Source organism: Sus scrofa, chromosome 15 (assembly GCF_000003025.6).
Source record: "Sus scrofa isolate TJ Tabasco breed Duroc chromosome 15, Sscrofa11.1, whole genome shotgun sequence".
NCBI classification, from domain to species: Eukaryota; Metazoa; Chordata; class Mammalia; order Artiodactyla; family Suidae; genus Sus; species Sus scrofa.
Window position 1 is genome coordinate 45,761,216 of NC_010457.5, and position 19,056 is coordinate 45,780,271.

Genomic DNA, 19,056 nt, shown 5'->3' on the forward strand with positions numbered 1-19,056 from the left:
TTCTACCCTAATGCAGAAACTCTAAGCAATCTGAAGAACAAAACAGGCAGAGAATTTAACAAGGCCCAGAGATTTACAAAGCCTCCTCACAGACATTATCTCATTTTATCTTTCCAATAGCCCTGTAAGGTAGGTATATTACACATGCCTAATTTATGGATGCACTAGGAAGTGTCACCCTTTGGGACATGGCCTTGGGTTCTCTGAGAGCAGAGTACCCACTCCCCTCCATTACATTTGTATTTGTTAAATGTGTACACAACAATATCTAACAGTTTGACAATTTCACATCACTTTTCATACCCAGACACCAGCACAAAACAGTAAAAAATCATGCGACTGCCCTGTTAGATGTCAGTCTCTCAAAAATCACAAGAGGCAAGACTTCTTTTCAGGATAGCAAAAGCCAGTCTGATGTAACTCCATACATGATTCACTTTGCAACAGGTTTTATTGCTACAGTCCAATACTGCTCATTCATTAAAACACATTCTAACTTTCAAAAACCTTCTTTTGGCAAAGAGCAAAGCTGAACCAAAACTTTACATTTCACTCTTAGAGATCATGTAACCACAGCATATTCAAAGTGGCTGAGTGCATTCTGAAAACAGGCTGGTCTAATGTTGCTTAGCACCTCCTCTGGGTACACATGTTACAGCAACTCCCTATGTCACCCCCACCATTCCTTTCTAGTCTGCATTATTTAACCTTAAACCTTAAATGTTAAGTAACCTAAAATAGGTTTATTTTTTCTAGATAGGGCATAATCATTAAAAAGCATAATTCTGTAGTATTATGTCAGGCCCCGGATGTGGGGAAAGACAATAAGGAACAAGATAACAAGAAAAACACAGTTTCTTGAGGAATTTGGTTAGAGCTAGTAGTGTAAAGATAAGCAATTGCAAAGGAAATGTCACTTTCCTCTTAGGACCTGGCTGATGCAAAAGGAACACTAACAGATAGACTTAACCTTGAAATGTTTAATGAGAACAGAAACATAAATAGGAGCTCCTCAGGCAAATGTGTGATGGAAAGAGAGGGAACACAAGAGTGTTCCAGGCAGAGAACAGCTAATATTCATATCTGCATGGCTATGCAGAAAGTGAAACAACTATGACAAAAGATAAGAGAAGGGAAGGGACCAAGGTGCCAACCTATGCCTGGCTCTGTTAATCAAGTTGAGGGACTGGCTTTATCCTATGGGCAAAGAAACCACTTTCTGGATTTTTATTTTGTAAAGATCCTTCAGCCTGTGCTATAAAGAATGGACTGGAGAGGTGCAGAGGATCTGGAAGTATGGAGGCCAATGAGGAAGCTCCTGTAGCTGGGTGAGAGCTTAGGATGACTTAACTCAGAGATGAGAGAAGTGGATAAATCCAGCGGGTATTTAGGTGGTCCAGGAGACTTGGTAGTTAACTGAAGGAGCGGAAAAGGTAGTTTGAGAAGGTTGGTTCCTAGTTTCTTGGCTTAGGGGCCACTTACTGAGAACTGGGAAAGAGGTAGCTGCTTTGGGAAATAAGGCTAGAGAGCAAACTCATTTTAAACAAGAATGACAAAGGCACTCTTAATTCAACATGGGCTGAGGGGATTTCAAAGCAGTTCCTCAGGGATTTGAGCTATGGATACATAGCCACAGGCACGAGCTGGAAGGATTCATATAGGCTTTCAGGTCTGAACATGATCAGGAGTTTGATACTTGAAATTACCTCTTCAGAGCGCGGAGTCAAAAGTCAACCCGAGAAAATCTAGGCCTGAGACGAAGGCAAGAGAGACCAAACCCTCACCCAGTAATGGGAGGATCAGCCCCAAGGGCCAGAGCTTGACCAGCTCGCCTCCTGCCCTCAGGTCATCTTTTCTCCGAGCCCATCCTCTTCAACTTCTTTCCGATTCAAATTTCAGTCTCAGATCCCCGCTGCCTCCCGCAACCCGGGTCCGAGTTCCTACCACCCGGCCTCAGCGCCCCCGCCTGGCCTCCCGCACTTCTCCCCGGATTCAGCGACCGGGTCAAGCCTCCCGCTATCAAGCTTCGGCGTGCTGACCCAGTTCTACCGACTTCCTCTTTTTCCACCAGGCTTCTGGATCTTCGTTCATCCACCAATCCCCTGGGCTCGTTGACTCCGACTGGGTCTCCGCTCCCCAGCCTCCCGTTGCCGGTTCCACATCCCGGTGTGGTCTCCCGCCACCCGTGCGGCCCAGCCTATCTTCAGTCCAGCCTCCCATCCCCAAAGCTCGGCATTCGCAGCCGGGTCTCCGCTCCCCGGCCTGGGCTCCCATCTCCGGGCTGGGTCTCTGGATCTGCGGGATTCAGCTCGTCCCCGCCCCCGTCGTCGTGGCAAAACAAAGGACCTACCGCCCGAACCCTGCCCGTCTCCCTGGAGAAGCTGCAGGCTCGCGCAGGTCCCCGGGGCGGGCGTTAGGTTTGGAGGGGTGGAGGGATCCGGCCCAGGGCCACCGCACAGAGGAAAGAATCTTGGAAGGCATCACTCACCGTCCAGCACGCACACCACAGTCACCTTCTCTCTCCCCGCCAACTCTGCTTCCGCCGCCGCAAAACTTGGAGTTGAGCTCCGCAGCAGACCCCGCCTCCAATGGCTCCGCCCCTCCGCTCCGCAAGCTCCACTCAAAGCCGACACGTTAGTCAGGCCCCAGCTCGCCCCGCCTCCCACCCCCTCAACCCCCGAGAACCCGCTCCCCCGGAGAACATCGTCCCTTCGGAAAACAGCTCCCGGATTCCCGGCTCTCCGCGTTAGCCTTTCCCCGCCTCCAGGAATGCAGCTCCCTTAAAGTCCTTGCCAGGTCGGAGAATTTCGTCCTCTCACAGGCCCCGCCCCGCACGAGAGCACCGCCCTCTCAAGGCCACGCCCCACACGAGAATACCGCCCCTTCGCAGGCTCTTCCGGCGAGAGAACGTTGCTCGGCGGGGAACACTAACCCTTCACCGTCTGGCGAACTCCTGCCTTCTCAGCTGTCCGCGCCCGCCTTTCCCGGCCGCCGAGAACGCTGCTGACAAGTCCCCGCCCCGCCCAAGAACACCGTCCCGTCGCGCTCCCTGCTCCCCGCCTCGGTCCCGCCCCCGCTCCAGGTTTGAAGATTCGGTCCCGCCACAGTCCGCTGGTCGCAGGTTCCGCCAGCCGCTGAGGACCCGCGGGTTTCCGCCCCAGCGTAGGTTTCTGGAGGTAACGGAGGGGCCCTGAAGGCCGCACAGGACCCCAGAGGCAAAGAGAAGGGAGCCCCGGGCGGGCGCTCCTGGAGGAAGGGAAGCCGGCCGCAGCCTTAGGTCACCCCCATCCCTGTACCTAAATCAAGAGCTCTAATCGCCCTCCGTTTGAACCCCCAGCCTATTTGGGGTCACGAACTCTTTTCAGACCCGGTATCATTTTCGCACAAGGATATACCAATGCAATTGAGCAGGCTATTCTTCGCCAATTTCAAGGGGTTCATGACATCCTGACGAGTCCGGGCCCCGGTGAAGGACTAGTCCACTCCCCACACTTTGTTCATTTGGATATCAATCAGGGGCGATGTTTTGTGCACAAATACACTTCGTTCTGTGTACGGCTTGTGTTCGTGGAGTGCTCATCTGTGCTCTTACCTTTTCTTACTCTTTCAACAAGCCCTGGAGGTAGGAATTACAATTCCCACCTGGGCTTTAAAAGGCTAATTAGTTTGCTCTAATTCAGTTACACGAGTTAAAACTCACCTCCCAAGAATGAAACCTAGGCCTTTATCCCTCCCATATTGAGAGAGGACCGTGTTTGACCTTTTTCTGCTGCAGTAAAATAGGAAGAGTAGGACACATTCCCAATCTCAACAGTGATTAGCATGCAGTTATTCATAAGGAAGGCAGTACTGTACCATTTTTTTTAGCTAGTGCTGTTATGTAATAGTGAAGCCCAGACCCCTTTCTTACTAAAATGAAACTTCTGTTGCAGCAGCAGCAGCAGTTTTCTGTTGTTATGTAAATTACACTTAAGAGAAACTTTAATTATAGCAAAACAGTTGGCTGAAGGCAATGTCTTCTGACTTAGTCTGATGATTTCTTTTTAGCAGAGGTGTCAGAGGTGGCAGAACTTGAACTGAGCCTCGAAGGGGAAGACTTTGGCAAAGGTGAGTGGGGTGTTGCAGATGAGGGAGGGAAACCATACTTTAGGGCTCTTGGAGTGAGCCAGGTGCAGGCAATGGTCATTATTCATTTGGTGAGAAGGCTGAACAACAAGAAATCAAATAGGTAGCTGGTTTACGGCCAGATCCTGGAGATTTTGGACTTGCTGAGGTAAACTCTACTGTGCATTAATTATGTGATGCTCTGCATCATTAAGGCATGTCCTTGAGGAAATGTTAAGAAAATAGTCTTAAGCGTGTTTAATCTGGCCGAGTTAGGCTCTTTGGATGGGATATCTTGTGGGGATGGTAAAAAGGTGGAACTGGAAAACACAGTGTATCACTAGATGTTTTCTTCCCTTCGGGAGATTTTTGGGAAATATGGGTAGTTTCAAGCATAGGCAGAATGACTGAGGTAGGAAAAAAAAAGTCAGTGAGTATATTTAGTTTCTTAAGGTATTATTCATCTGGGAAGTAAATTGTTATTACTGTAAATGAAATTTAATCACATACTTTATTACAAATACTTTAGCAGTGGAAGAAATAGTATAAATGTATTACAGGCAGCCAGGTGTTATAAAGGGAATTATATTAAGAAAACATTGCCAAATACCAGAACATTACCAAATATTAAAACTGGAACATGTATGCTAGAAAACAAAAAACTGTTGAATCTATCCTCAGGGCAGAAGGAGAAGTCGGAGTTGGGAAGTAGGAATTGACTTGTGATTAGACAAAAAAGAAACCAGATGAACTGGGCTGGAGAGAACCACAGCAGGCAGGCTTCAGCTTCCCCCAGAAGCTAATAATGAAGCATGTGCTGCCTAGTCCTGGGAACTAGGCCATCAAGTGTCACACCTGAGCAAGTTTAGGTATAAACTTAGGTTAGCTGTCTGAATCATCTCTTTACCTTTATCCTCACTGCCCCTTCTCCCACTAGTTATTCTGAAAAGACTAAGCTAGCCTTTGTTCTAGCCTGACCATGTTTTAGTTGTAAAATTGGCATCAAAAATGATTAGACAAACATTCCAGTGCAGTGCTAAGAAATAATAGAGCTCTCAAGCCTGTTATTTTAAAATACAACAGATGTTTTTCTTTGAAACTTGGAAATTGTTACCAAAAATAGTTATAGTCCCTGTGTAAAAAGAGGTTTTCATGTGTAATTATATATAAAGATAGGGGGGGAAAAAAAAAGACAGCACTATTTCCCCACCATAAAAGCATTTCTAAAATGGTGCTATATTCCTCCAGAGGGTAAGGATGAGGATTATGATGGTCCAAAACCAGAATGCCAGATGCCTTCCTGTTCGCTATTTCCTTTGCTTTAAAAAACAAAATTCAGCCCTGCTACTTGAATAGTCTAAGCCCTAGTAGTCTTTGAAACTGTGCAAAGAAAACGAGGGCATAACCTATTTTGAACTCCTCTCTTTCTGTTGCCATGCATAGTTTCCTCAAGTCTAGAAAGTGTTAAACTGGTTTTCCACTGTGACTCTGACTTTCACATATGATATACTTGTATGGTTATACCAATATTTTTACAAAGCCAGAATAAATTTTCCCAATGTTAGTGTAACTGTATGGAAACATCCACATAGTTATTTCCAGTCAAGTATTTGTTAGACGCTAGGGTCATAATTCCCATCCGATTGCATCCTGTGTGTATTTTCTTCATTAAGTAGTAATCTGTGGGCTTTATTAAAAGTTAATCAACTTCATGGAAGAAAGTCAGTTTCTCAGTTAAATTGTCTAAATGGAGAGGATTTTTATCTGTATGTGAAGCAGATTAAACTGAATACTCTGTCTAGCAATAAGTAACCATATCACTTTGATCAAAAAATTAACACAGTTGTATTAAAAATTGCTCCATCTCTTCAATCCAATGAAATTGTATTCCTTTCCTAGGCATGTTTGTTATGAAATTTATGTTGAAACCTGTAGAATTTTATTTCTGTTTCTTAGTTTATAATTTTCATGTGGATTAAGTGTAACTCTGAGAGCATAATCTTTAAGTTTGTTATGGTTGAAGTCAGATTTGAAATCTGTGGGTAAATACACCTTTTTTTCTAACAATGTCATGGCATTCCTACTCTTTCTTAATCTTTTAGGGTGATTCTATTTTTCCTTCCGAGAAAGTGTCAGTTGCCAGTGAGTGTGTTGCAAAATTTTTTTTTTTTTGTCTTTTTTGTCTTTTTGTTGTTGTTGTTGTTGTTGCTATTTCTTGGGCCGCTCCCGCGGCATATGGAGGTTCCCAGGCTAGGGGTTGAATCGGAGCTGCAGCCACCGGCCTACGCCAGAGCCACAGCAACGCGGGATCCGAGCCGCATCTGCAACCTACATCACAGCTCACGGCAACGCCAGATCGTTAACCTACTGAGCAAGGGCAGGGACCGAACCCGCAACCTCATGGTTCCTAGTCGGATTCGTTAACCACTGCACCATGACGGGAACTCCTGTTGCAAAATTTTATGCTAAAATTCGAGAGCATAATTATCAACTTGATAAACACAAGTACTTGAAAGGAATTGGCAAAAGTAAATAGGGATTTTACCTTCAAATGCTTTAGTGTGTTGTTATTTCACTTAAAAAAAACGAACAACAAAACCTAATATATCTGTTTCTACATGTATAAATTACCACATAGATGATATCAGTGAAGAAGGAAACTTAATTGTTTTTCTATGTGAAAAACCAGGTCAAAACTTTCTGGCTTTAAAAACAACAACAAATTAATTTTAGAGTTCTGTGGGTTGGCTGGGCAGTTTTTCACTGGATCTCTCACTTGAATTCATTCAGGCATACTCTAGCATTGAATTCAGATGATGGCTGGATGATCCAAAATGGTTTAGCTCACATTATATAGTTCATTGGTGTTGGCTATTAGCCTGGGAAACTTGGTTTTTCTCCAGATGGCCTTTTATCCTCTATGAGGCTAAAGTTACAGCATGACAGTCTCAGGGCAGGACCCCAGGATAGCCAAATCCAATGCAAAAGCACTTACTAAACCGCTACTTGTTTCACATTTGATGTGACAATGCCCAAACCAGTCACATGGCCAAGGTCTGTATGGGGAGTGGGCTTAGATGGCGTCTCTTGTTGGGAGGAATGCAAGAGAAGTTGTGCTCATTTTTTCCTCTACAGTGGAAGCTTTCCCTCCTTTTTAAAAAACCTATCCATTTTCCTTTGTAAAGAAACCATAATGCCAAATTGGAAAAGTATTGCCTGGCCCCATTACTTTGGCAACAAGTGTTAAAAATGCAATGATTTCACATTGACTAATCACAAAAATAGTCATTAAATTAACATAGGTTAAGATTTATTTATTTTTTAGTCATGATTGTGATTACCATACATCCCAAACCAAAGCTAACTAAAATTGTAATTCCTATTCATACCCTGGTTATCCTCTCAACTAATAGTTGTTTTGGGGAGAAAAGAAGACCAGTTGAACAGAAAAAGAGGGAAAAGGAGCTAAGAACTGTACAATGGTGCCTAGAAATGAATTCTACACTGAGAAATAATAGCACAAAGAATTCCAGCTTTGGCACAAAGAGATCAGCAGCATCTTGGGAGCACTGGGACACAGGTTCAATCCCTGACCTGACACAGTGGGTTAAGGATCTGGCATTGCACAGCTGCAGCTTAGGTTATAACCGTGGTTTGGATCTGATACCTGGCCCAGGAACTCCATATGATGTAGGACAGCCAAAAAGAGAGAGAGAGAAATGATAGCACAAGAATGATGCCTATCAGTTGGGTGAGGTCAGTAGCACTTGATGCAACAAAATGGTTATGATAAAAACCACAGTGGTACCAAAACACTTATGTTTACACGAGGCATTGTAATTTGCAAAATATTTTCTTGTTTTATCACATCTACCCTCAAGATAACTACATAAGAGCATGTTGATTCCCATTTTGCAGCTGATTACAATTCAGGGAACTTCATTAACCTGTTCAAAACTGTAGCACATCTAATAAGATGGAGGAGATCTAAAGATTTCTTATAACCAGCCCTGTCCTTGTTTAACAAAATTTCATGCAAAGCATAAACCATAAAGCAAAGAAATAAGCAGAAGTGAGAAGTTTTACCAAACAAATATATTCTAAACAAGTCGACGTCATTGTTTGTTTTAGTGGTAACTGATACAGATTGTACATGGGATAGGATTTAGTCTCCCCTTAACGTCTGAATCAATGAAGCGAAAATGGGAAGCAAAATTGAAGCAAATTGAAGAACGAGCATCCTTGTATGAGAGGAAACCATTGTCCTCGGTGTACAGACCAAGACTGTCCAAGCCAGAAGAACCACCCTCCATTTGGAAACTATTTCATCGGCAATCTCAAGCTTTTAATTTTGTTAAAAGCTGTAAAGAGGTAATTTTTCTCATCTTTTTTTAGGGTGACTGTAGCTTAAGATTTCCAAAAAGAATCTATTGTTTGTCTTCACTTCAGGTCACATATTTTATCAGAAGAATTTAATTGCAATCTTATACTATTTAGGGAAAATATCTCTATGAATCATTAACCCTTTACTTTATATTAATAAAAAAGAATAACATCTCTAGTGCCAGTTTAAAAAATTGATAAGGACAGAAATGATACTGCTTAGAGTAAAAGTGACTGTATTCTTGGACTGGAAAATAATTGAATGAGTTTAAGAGTAAGGCTAAAATAATACCCACAAAAATATCAGGAAATGAGTGAGGGGAGTGTGAGATTTTAAGGATGAAATTAGGAAATGGAGATTTGAATTTAAACAATAGCAAATGAAAATGTCTCAAATATCATAGCTTAGATGTGTTGTAAGCCCCTAGAATTTAAATCATAGTACTAAGGCACACATGATTTTTCTTCTCCTACTGTCCCATTTTGTGCTTTGGAGTAGGAGAGTGGATTTACATAATTTCCAACACATTAGGAGAGTGGGAGGAAGAAGTGCTTGCTTGCTACATGTTAACCCCACAAAAGGCATGGTGCTCAAAAATAAACAAGCAGGGGTGTGTTGCACATCTTTTGTTTGTTGGACACTGTGGGGACTATAAAGAAATATAATGAAAAGATGTGTGTGTGAAATCCATCATAAATATATTGTGATTCTGATCATTGATGATCTGTAAAAACTCAAAAGTGTTCAAAGTTTTTAAGGAGGAAGCATCTTCTTTCCCTAGTAGAGAAGCTCACATCTCATGAGAATAGGAAATATAAGAAAAATCTTTTGTGCTCATTCTGTGTCAGCCTAATTCATGTATCAGAAATTAAAATACTGACATTCATTTGATCTTGAATTATTTTTGTGTGTTTGTCTTTTGTCTTTTTTAGGGCCGCACCCATGGCGTATGGATGTTCCCAGGCTAGGGATCCAATCAGAGCTACAGCAACTTGGGATCCGAGCCACGACTTTGACCTACATCACAGCTCACTGCAAGCCGGATCCTTAACCCACCAAGTGAGGCCAGGGATCAAACCTGCAATCTCATCGTTCCTAGTCGCGTTCGTTTCTGCTGCGCCACAACAGGAACTCCGTGATCTTGAATTCTTAAGGTCAGTCAAACCCAGCTGTATGATTGCTGGGTTTACCAGTCATCAAGTTTATTAAATTTACCTTGGCAAGATTTTTTTAATAGGGCCAAGTAACAGTCATCTTATGATTACTCTCTCATGAAAATGGAGGTTTAGTTCCTTTATAGGTTCAACAGCTACCTTAGCTAAGCGGATACTTTTGTATTCCTTTTTTATGAGAAAAGGTAATTTGTGGTACTTGTTAAAGTTAAGCATTTTAAAACTTAAGCTTTTAAGATTAATATAAAAATATTGTATTTCTAAAAATGGTTCCTATGTGTTTTTATATATTGTAGAGAATTTATTAATTTTAGTGCAAATCATTTATAATAATGTTTAGGAAGTTTTAAAAAATAAGTTTCATCAACTAGCAAATAAAACTATGATAGGAAGTCAAAACTATAGTAGTTGAAAAATTATTTTTCCTCTCTTTTTTTAGTCTGGATGTTCTAATTGTTTCTGCTTTGAACATGTATTACCTGAGTGACTAAATATAAATAAATGCAAATGACTAGGGAGTTTCCTTTGAGGCTCAGTGGTTAACGAACCTAACTAGGAACCATGAGGATGTGGATACTATCCCTGGCCTCGCTCAGTGGGTTAAGGATCCAGTGTTGTTGAGCTGTGGTGTAGGTCGAAGAAATGGCTGGGATCTGGCGTTGCGGTGGCTGTGGCGTAAGCTGGCAGCTCTAGCTCCAATTCGATCCCTAGCATGGGAATTCTACATGCCATGAGGGCCTTAAAAAGCGAAAAAAAGTAAATAACTAGATTTTGATTGGCATAGATCTAGTGATTAGTTTTCTTGTTTTTAAATAATACAAATGTTTAAATTCCAGTTTTGGAAAATTCAAATGGTAATCTTTATGAACATTTAATAGCTACAGTTGATTTTAAATTTAATTTTTTTTAATATTTCTGCTTTTATGAAGGATGTTCATGTATTTGCTTTGGAGTGCAAAGTGGGTGATGGACAACGTATTTACCTTGTAACAACCTATACTGAACTTTGGTATTACTATAAATCCCGGTAAGTAGTTTATAAAGGACAGTGCTTTAAAGTTACATTTCCTTCATCTGGAAATGCTTGTGAAATTAAGTCAGGCTGTCTGGACTTTCATAGTTCTCAATCACACAGTTATTCTGTTATTGTTAGAGTTGAATTCTGGAGTTTCCTTATCATAGCAACACTGAATTATCTTACCAGGTGCTAGGAGGGAAAAATTATATGTGTTTTGAGTTCCTGTACTGTGCGATGACACAATTCCTCCATTACTTTTCTTTGTTCAAATTCCTAAAACCTTTGTATACAGTGTCATCCAGATTTCACTAAGCAGTTCATCATTTACTGATCAGGTCAGCATCTGTTCTCAGTAACTCATGTTAAAGTCACACCTCTTGGTGCCAGTGAGAATGTAACTGCAAATGTGAGCCTTGAAAGCTCATTGAAGTCAGGTGGTTCAGAATGTTTTCACTAGTTTTTAAAATATTCCTAATGAAAGTATGAAACTTAAAAATCCATGGAATCCCCATGGGATCTCAGTTTGAGAAAGCTCTTAATTTGCCTCATAGTGATACCAAAAATAAATGGAAAAGTGTTATCTGCTATCAGAATCATCTGTGAATAAATAACAGTATGAAGCTGACTATATTTTCTAGTTAAATAATGTTAACACAATATGATTGTTACATGTTGTTTGATGGACACTCTTGATACTGTGATCCATAAACCTATGGTGAGTAGTTAATTCACTTTATCATGTCTTCATTATGTCAGTTACATGTCATTAAATCACAGTTAATATCTTGAGATGCAAGAGCAACTTCTGTGATTTAGAAGGTATGAGATATAAACCTAACAACCTTGAACTGTTCAATGTAGAAGAAACCTCTTACACTGCTATGAAGTCATTCCTGAAAATGCTGTGTGCAAGCTTTATTTTGATTTGGAATTTAACAAACTTGCCAATCCAGAAGCTGATGGAAAAAAGATGGTTGCATTACTCATTGAGGTAAATTAGACTCATGTTTTCCTCCTTCTATCTACCTACATATTTTTCATTTTCTCATTCAGTCATTAAATGAATCCAGCCTATTAATATAGAGGTTCTTTGTTTCTCCTCCTTTTTGTTACCTTCCCTTTTCACTTTCGTTTCTTAATATTGCTTCTCTGAGGAAGCTTCTAGGAAGGAGAAAGGTTAGTTTATGTCCATGTATTTCATAATATTACTGTGTCTAGTAAAAAAAAAAAAAACTGAGAAAGATGGCAGTTTGGGAATTTTCATTTCTTAGTTATATATTCTTCTACATTACAAATAGTTGACCCTGGTGAAAATTAGGCAAAGTCATTTTTACTCTAAAAATTGATGTTTGAGTTAAACATCAAGAAAATTTTGATAAAATAGTATAGAATTCTTGAGCTGGTAGAAATATTCTGTCTTACATCATCATAAATGAGGAAGCCAAAGCCTAGAAAGACTTAATTCCAATGCCAGATCCTACAGCTCATTATTGGCAAAATCTGATCTAGAAATACAACTTTCAGAGTTCCCTGGTGGCTCAGTGTGTTAAGCGTCTGGTGTTGTGACTGCAGCAGCCTAGGTTGCTCTGGCACAGGTTTGATCCCTGTCCCGGCAACTTCCGCATGTCACAGACATGGCCAAAAAATAAGAAAAGAAATACAACTGTCAGTTCCCTTTGCTTTTAAGAAAGAGAAGAGAGTGTAGTTCTAGTATATATTTTTGATTTAGCAGTGTCAAACCAGAAATTAGTAATAAAAAAGGAACATTAGCTTGTGCAACTAACGTCTATCAGATTTGTTTTTAAAATCTTTTAAGATTGTGTTACATTAAGATGTGTTAAAATTATGTTGAGGAGTTCCCGTCGTGGCGCAGTGGTTAACAAATCTGACTAGGAACCATGAGGTTGCGGGTTCGGTCCCTGGCCTTGCCCAGTGGGTTGGGGATCCAGCGTTGCCATGAGCTGTGGTATAGGCTGGCGGCTGCAGCTCTGATTGGACCCCTAGCCTGGGAGCCTCCATGTGCCATGGGAGTGGCCCTAGAAAAGGCAAAAAAAAAAAAAATAAATAAATTATGTTGATTATTATTTGGCCTCAGAGTAGGTTTTAACTGCTTTTTAGATGTTAACTGTGGATGACTCGATGTTAAAAATATATCCGAATTAAAATGTTTTTGATTAAGAATATCTGCTGATTATGTTGGATCTCTACATGTTTTAATTTATTTGAAAAATGTATGCAAGTTCTTTTTTTTTTTTTTTTTAAGTCATAATGTTAGCTTTCTCCTGGATTTGAAGCATAAGAAATTTGGGGAGGTGGAGGGAGTGGGATGGACTGGGAGTTTGGGGTTAATAGATGCAAACTATTGCATTTGGAGTGGATAAGCAATGAGATCCTGCTGATAGCACAGGGGACTATATCTAGTCACTTGTGATGGAACATGATGGAGGAAATAGGAAAAGAATGTGTATATATGTATGACTGGGTCACTTTGCTGTACAGTAGAAATTGACAGAACAGGGTAAATCAACTATAACAGAAAAAATAAAAATCATAAAAAATATATATGTAAGTTCCCCCACCCCTCAAAAAAGAAAGAAAAAAATGACAAAAGTTATATTTTTCTTAAGATAGCCATTTGGAGTTCCCGTCGTGGCGCAGTGGTTAACGAATCCGACTGGGAACCCTGAGGTTGCGGGTTCGATCCCTGCCCTTGCTCAGTGGGTTAACGATCCGGCGTTGCGATGAGCTGTGGTGTAGGTTGCAGACGCGGCTCCGATCCCGCGTTGCTGTGGCTCTGGCGTAGGTCAGTGGCTACAGCTCCGATTGGACCCCTAGCCTGGGAACCTCCATATGCTTTGGGAGCGGCCCAAAGAAATACCAAAGATTAAAAAAAAAAAAAAAAAAAAAAGATAGCCATTGGACCCTTAAAAATAATTTTTTAAATGTTTTATTTCACTATAGTTCGTAAATTGTGTTTAATTTTTAACCTTAATTATGTTTTTAATAATCCGTAGATAATGACACTTTTCTGGTGTATGATACACTTCTGTAATCTAAGGTAGGATTTGTTACATGAGCTCTACATGGTCAAGAAGAAATTAAGATTCAGAGATTTTCACTGGTCCTTTAATATCGGGACACCATTAACGAGGAAGTACTTTATTGTATTAGAAACTGGTCCTTTAATATCGGGACACCATTAACGAGGAAGTACTTTATTGTATTAGAAACTAGAAATATCCCTAATGGAATTAATACTTAGTGCAAATATCATTTATAACACAGATTAGTAAACAGTGGTATGGCAAAGGTCATGTAAATGTTTAAAAATTTTTCCCCTAATTCTTTATACAGTCTTGCCCAAATTAGTCTTGAACAACTAATCTTTTATATCAACAAAAGTTGGAAAAAGTTGTAGAAATCTGAATTAAAAATTATACAGCATTTTTATTTAACATGTTCATCATGTTGGTAGAAAAGTTATTAGGATTATTTTACTTAATATAACCTTTACAAATGATTGTGTTGAAATTAATTTCATTTATTGATTGCTTTCTATGTAACCAGTGTATAATGCAGTAAGTACTTTTCCTTTGGAGTCTGTGTAAGGAGGCATAAATTAGGTTAGCTGTTATTATAACAGATGGTTAATAAATAAATGGCTAATAATAACTAGTGATAATATATAATGCCCTTTGATTCAGTAACCTGACAATTTAAGCCACTTATGCCAAATGGGATGAATTCAGGTGCTAATGCATTTTATAAAACTGTTGACGGGTAACATTGCTCAAATAATCATTTATTTTTAAACTTTTGAGTTTTACAACTTAAATGTTTAAATAACTTTAAATGTAATTTAAATATAATTTAAACTTTAAATATAATTTAAATAAAATTGAAGTATAGTTGATTAACAATATTGTATTCATTTCAGGTGTATAATAGTGATTCAAAATTTTTATATAGATTGTACTCCATTTATAGTTATTGTAAAATATTGGCTATATTCCCTGTAACTTAAAATTTTATTTAAAATTTAACTTGGGAAAGAGAACTTAAGGAGATATGATAACTTTTATTACCTACAGAGTTGTTACATTTATTCTGTATAGCTCCAAAGTACAAAATTAGACTTTATTCATTTATCAAAATTTTTTCAGCCTCTGCTGTGCCTGGACACTAAGCATGCAGTGGTTAGCCCAAAGAAACCTGATTTCTGCCTTCACAGAATTTATCATGTAAGGGAGGATAATAAGTTAGGATAAATTTAGCTGCCGTAATAAAGACTTAAGACTTTCAGGCTTAAATAAGACTGAATGTTATTTTTCTCTTATGCAATACCTGCATGTGGCTTCATTGTATTAGGGACTAGTGTTGTTGCTTTGCTATTTCTAAGATGTTGCCCTTATTTACATTGTCCAAGAGGCTCACCACCACTGTGTCTGCATTCTGGTCAGTAGAAAATGGAGAAGGGGTGGACATGATCCTTGCCTTTAAAATTATAACTTAGAAGTGGAATATTTTCATTCTACTCACATCTCATTGGCCAGAACTTAGTCACATGGCCACACCTTACTGCAAGGGAGTCTAGGAAATGTGGTCTTTATTCTGGATGGCCTCATATCTAGCTAATAATCAGGATTCTACTTCTGTAGATGTCAGAGAGACCAGATAATGAGGGATATTCTCTATAATAAAAGGAAACATCAAAATAATCACACAGATTAACATAAAATTGCAGCCATGTAAGTACTACAAATAGAGGTAGAGCATATGGGGGAATTTGATGTAGATAAGGAAATTGAAGATTTCTCTGAGAAAGGATTTACTGAAGAAAAGTAGTATCAGAGAGTATGGTGAGAGGTGGTGTGCTGTTGTAATACCAAAATAGCTTTAATAAACACAGTTTATTGTATAACTGCTAGGTATCCAAGTGTTTGGCAGTGTACAAACATATTTGCTAATCCCAAGGTAATCCTATACGGTAGTTCTTAGTACCTCACTTTTGCAAAAGAGAAGACTGAGGGTTCAGAAGTGACTTAACCCTATGGCTGCACGCTAATACATTTAAGCAGTTCCATGTGCCAGTCATTGGGCCACCTCTTTAATTTTCTCTTTGCTCCTTACAACAACCCCAAAAGTTAGGTTCCATTATTATTCCATTTCGAAGCTGAGGAATGTTAGGTTTGGACTTAACTAAAGTGACAAAGCCAAAACTCAAACCTAGATCTTTCTGACTCCAAATCCTGTGCTCCTAATCCTGTATTAGCTACCTTCCTATAATGCATAACTGTTTTCGTTATCAGCATCATCTTACCCCAGAGGCTATATTCTTGGAGGTATATTTGGGCTCAGTGTGTGTGAAGAACTTTCTGAAAAACTAAAACTATGAAATTAGTGACTTTTTAACTCACAGATGATATTTAAAGAAATGGTTAAAAAATATTTTTATTGTGATTTTAGAGATTAATGTATAAGATAAATTGTTCAAATTCTAAGAGCCCTTTAATCCTGAGAGCCTGTGAGTTTGTGAACATAAACATGTATAATAATTTAAATACATATATTTAACTGTATAAATTGGTATAGTTGTTATGAAATAAATAATCTGATACTACATCAAAATAAGAAACAGGTTAGACTTAACTTGTACCAAGATACTTGAGTTTTTGCTGTTGGAAAATTTTTAAAACAAATTAAAAAAATACTAATTCTTTACATTTTGCTTGTGTTTTCAGCATGTTTGTAAAGCACTTCAAGAGTTTTATGGGGTCAATTGTTCAGCTGAAGATGTTCTCAACTTGGATTCTAGCACCAATGAAAAATTTAGCCGCCATTTGATATTTCAGCTCCATGATGTGGCATTTAAAGATAACGTTCATGTTGGTAAGTATGCTATTTTTAAAAAAGTCACAAAAAGTTTTTTATGTTAAAACTTATATTTTCCTTTCCTCTCGAAGTTTTCTATTTGTCAGCTTTTATGGTTATTAACCTGTCCTAAAAAAACGAGTCCTGATTTTTCATATTTTCAGGATTTGCCTTTTGTTCTAGACCTATCTTCCTGTTCTAGACACATTTGAGACACATTAATGTACTCAGGCTATCCTTGGCATTAGTGTCTTTTGCTGTAGATATTGGAATGGCTATGCATGCCCTGGTCCTGGTTTCTGTTCCAACAGGAGTCATTCCAGAAGTAATGACTAAGCAGGATAGGCCTAATTCAAGTCTTAATCTATGATGCCTCAGATCTAGATTTCTGACCTTTGCTTCAGCCTTGCCTTAGCTTTTTTTTTTTTTTGAGGGCTGCACCCACGGCATATGGAAGTTTCCAGGCTAGGTAGGGGTCCAATTGGAGCTACAGTTGCCAGCCTACTCCACAGTCACAGCAACGGGGAATCCAAGCCATATCTGCAACCTACACCAGAGCTCACGGCAATGCCGATCTCTGACCTACTGAGCAAGGCCAGGGCTTGAACCCACATCCTCATGGATGCTAGTTGGATTTGTTTCTGCTGCTTCACAATGGAACTCCCAGCCTTGCCTTAGCTTTTAATACATGAGGACCGGGGCTTGGGTTCCAGACCACACCCAGGAAGACTTGTTTATTGTTCCAGGCCAAACTTTAGGGTCAAGGAAAAATCTAGATGTGTAAGTCCGAAAGTGTAACTAGAGGATTAATTCCAGGACTGCACATTTAAAGATATAGGCCCAGGTATAAAATGAAGTCAGTCCAAAGGGGAACAAATAGGCAGAAAGGGAACACTGAAAACCAAGGTCTGGATGAAAGCCAAAATCCTGAGTGTATATCAAAGTAGGAGTGGGACAGGTATTCCTGGGTCCAGATAACAGCCAATTGACTGAAGCTCAGGTAACAGGTAATCCATTTTAGAACAAGTGTCTGACAATTTCAAGGGTACCTAGGGTAAAAGGACTGGCATAAAAGTCAGGAACATAATTGCTAGGTTGGGGTAATAGTAGGTCACAGTGACCTTGTGTGCTGTGTACCCAGGACTCTTTATTATCTCCCTATTTCCTATTAGCTTAGTTGGACATTTCTTCTTTGTCTCTTTCCTTCATTCCTTGGATGTTAGTAATTGTTGAATCTATTCTTGTCCATCTGTTCACTCTGTAACCTTCGTGATCATCCACAGTTGTGGCTTCAGTTCCCATCTGTGCATTGGTAATTCTCAAATCCTCATCTGCAGCCAGGATCGTTCTTCCTATTAAACACCCCCACACAGACATTTGACACTTCCTCAGCACGTCCTAGACCGAGGTCCTCATCTTTTCCCCCAGACTTGCTCTTCCTCCTGTGATGTAGATAATCAGGGTGGTATTGCTGTTCACCCACTTACCCAGGTAGTTACCCTGACTCAGTTTACTTGTTTAGTCAGCTGGCTAGAGTGATCTCGTTATAACACTGTGTGCCTCAGACCCTTCCAGGATTATTCCTTGTCTTCAGGTAAAAGTCCAGGCGGTTTAGTTTGCATGATGAGGCTCACTGTGTACTGGCCTTCTCTCTTACCACTTGGCGCATCTAACTTCATCCTTCACTTAGCTCCCACCAGGGCCACATTTTCTCTAGTCCCCGGGTCTTTGCACCTTTGACACTGCCATCTGACCAGTTCACCTAGTCTGTTAAGACTCAGAGTAGGTATTGTCAGAAGCTATTTCTGTCACATCCCAAACTCTTAAGACTGAGGTTCGTGTTTCCTCTGGTTTGCATAGAATGGCCAGTGCCTATCATGACAGAGGATTCACTACTTCTGGAGGTAATTTATTTCTGGTGTTTTGTCTTCTCTATTCTACTTAATATTTCTTTAGGGCATAGATCGTTTCTTATTCACTGTTATATTTCCAGAGCTTATCAGATAATAATGTCTGTATCAATAATATTAATATAACTATCAGCAACAATCATAAATATAAATTGACATTTAATAAATATTTACTGAATGTTAAGTGGGCTCTACTGTCTGGTTGTGGAGATAGAGTCCTAAGCAAGATATTTCTTTGATTCCTATTTATTCCTCATAGTCTGCTCTGTGACTCCTGGTCACAGGCTGAAAATGGAGATTTGTTGCTAGGGAAGAAGAGGAGAATAGAAATTTGACAGGTAATTAGCAGTTTCTGCTACAGATAATCTTCCCAAGGCAGCTGACATTCAAGCTGGACTTAAATTCCATCATATGGAAAGACACGCTTTACTCTCAGAACAGTAAAAGTGTAGAGATAAAGAGTTTGTGACTAATTAAGGAGCGGTGGGGGTGTAGTGTGACTACAGTGAGAGACACAGTCAGGCCTGATTCATGGGTTCCATCTGAGGCTTTGCTCCTGTAAAACTATGAACTGTCAGAACCACAAATGCAGAGATT

At 39.7% G+C, this 19,056-nt stretch overlaps 1 protein-coding gene across 9 annotated transcripts in view; it reads left to right on the forward strand.

Annotated features, from left to right (window-relative positions):
• PRIMPOL (primase and DNA directed polymerase) overlaps nucleotides 3,046-19,056 on the forward strand; it is an 86,792-nt gene continuing 70,781 nt past the window's right edge. For 4 of the 9 annotated variants that reach the window (XM_021076332.1, XM_013984037.2, XM_013984041.2 and 1 more), the window contains exons 1-6: nucleotides 3,046-3,176; nucleotides 4,048-4,107; nucleotides 8,236-8,475; nucleotides 10,590-10,687; nucleotides 11,540-11,669; nucleotides 16,420-16,567. In XM_021076332.1, coding sequence (XP_020931991.1) covers nucleotides 8,296-8,475; nucleotides 10,590-10,687; nucleotides 11,540-11,669; nucleotides 16,420-16,567 — 556 coding nt within the window. In that variant the 5' untranslated portion in view covers nucleotides 3,046-3,176; nucleotides 4,048-4,107; nucleotides 8,236-8,295. Of the gene's footprint in view, nucleotides 3,177-4,047; nucleotides 4,108-8,233; nucleotides 8,476-10,589; nucleotides 10,688-11,539; nucleotides 11,670-16,419; nucleotides 16,568-19,056 lie in introns of those variants that run through there. The other 5 variants (XM_021076331.1, XM_013984038.2, XM_003133339.6 and 2 more) reach the window with 5 other exon arrangements.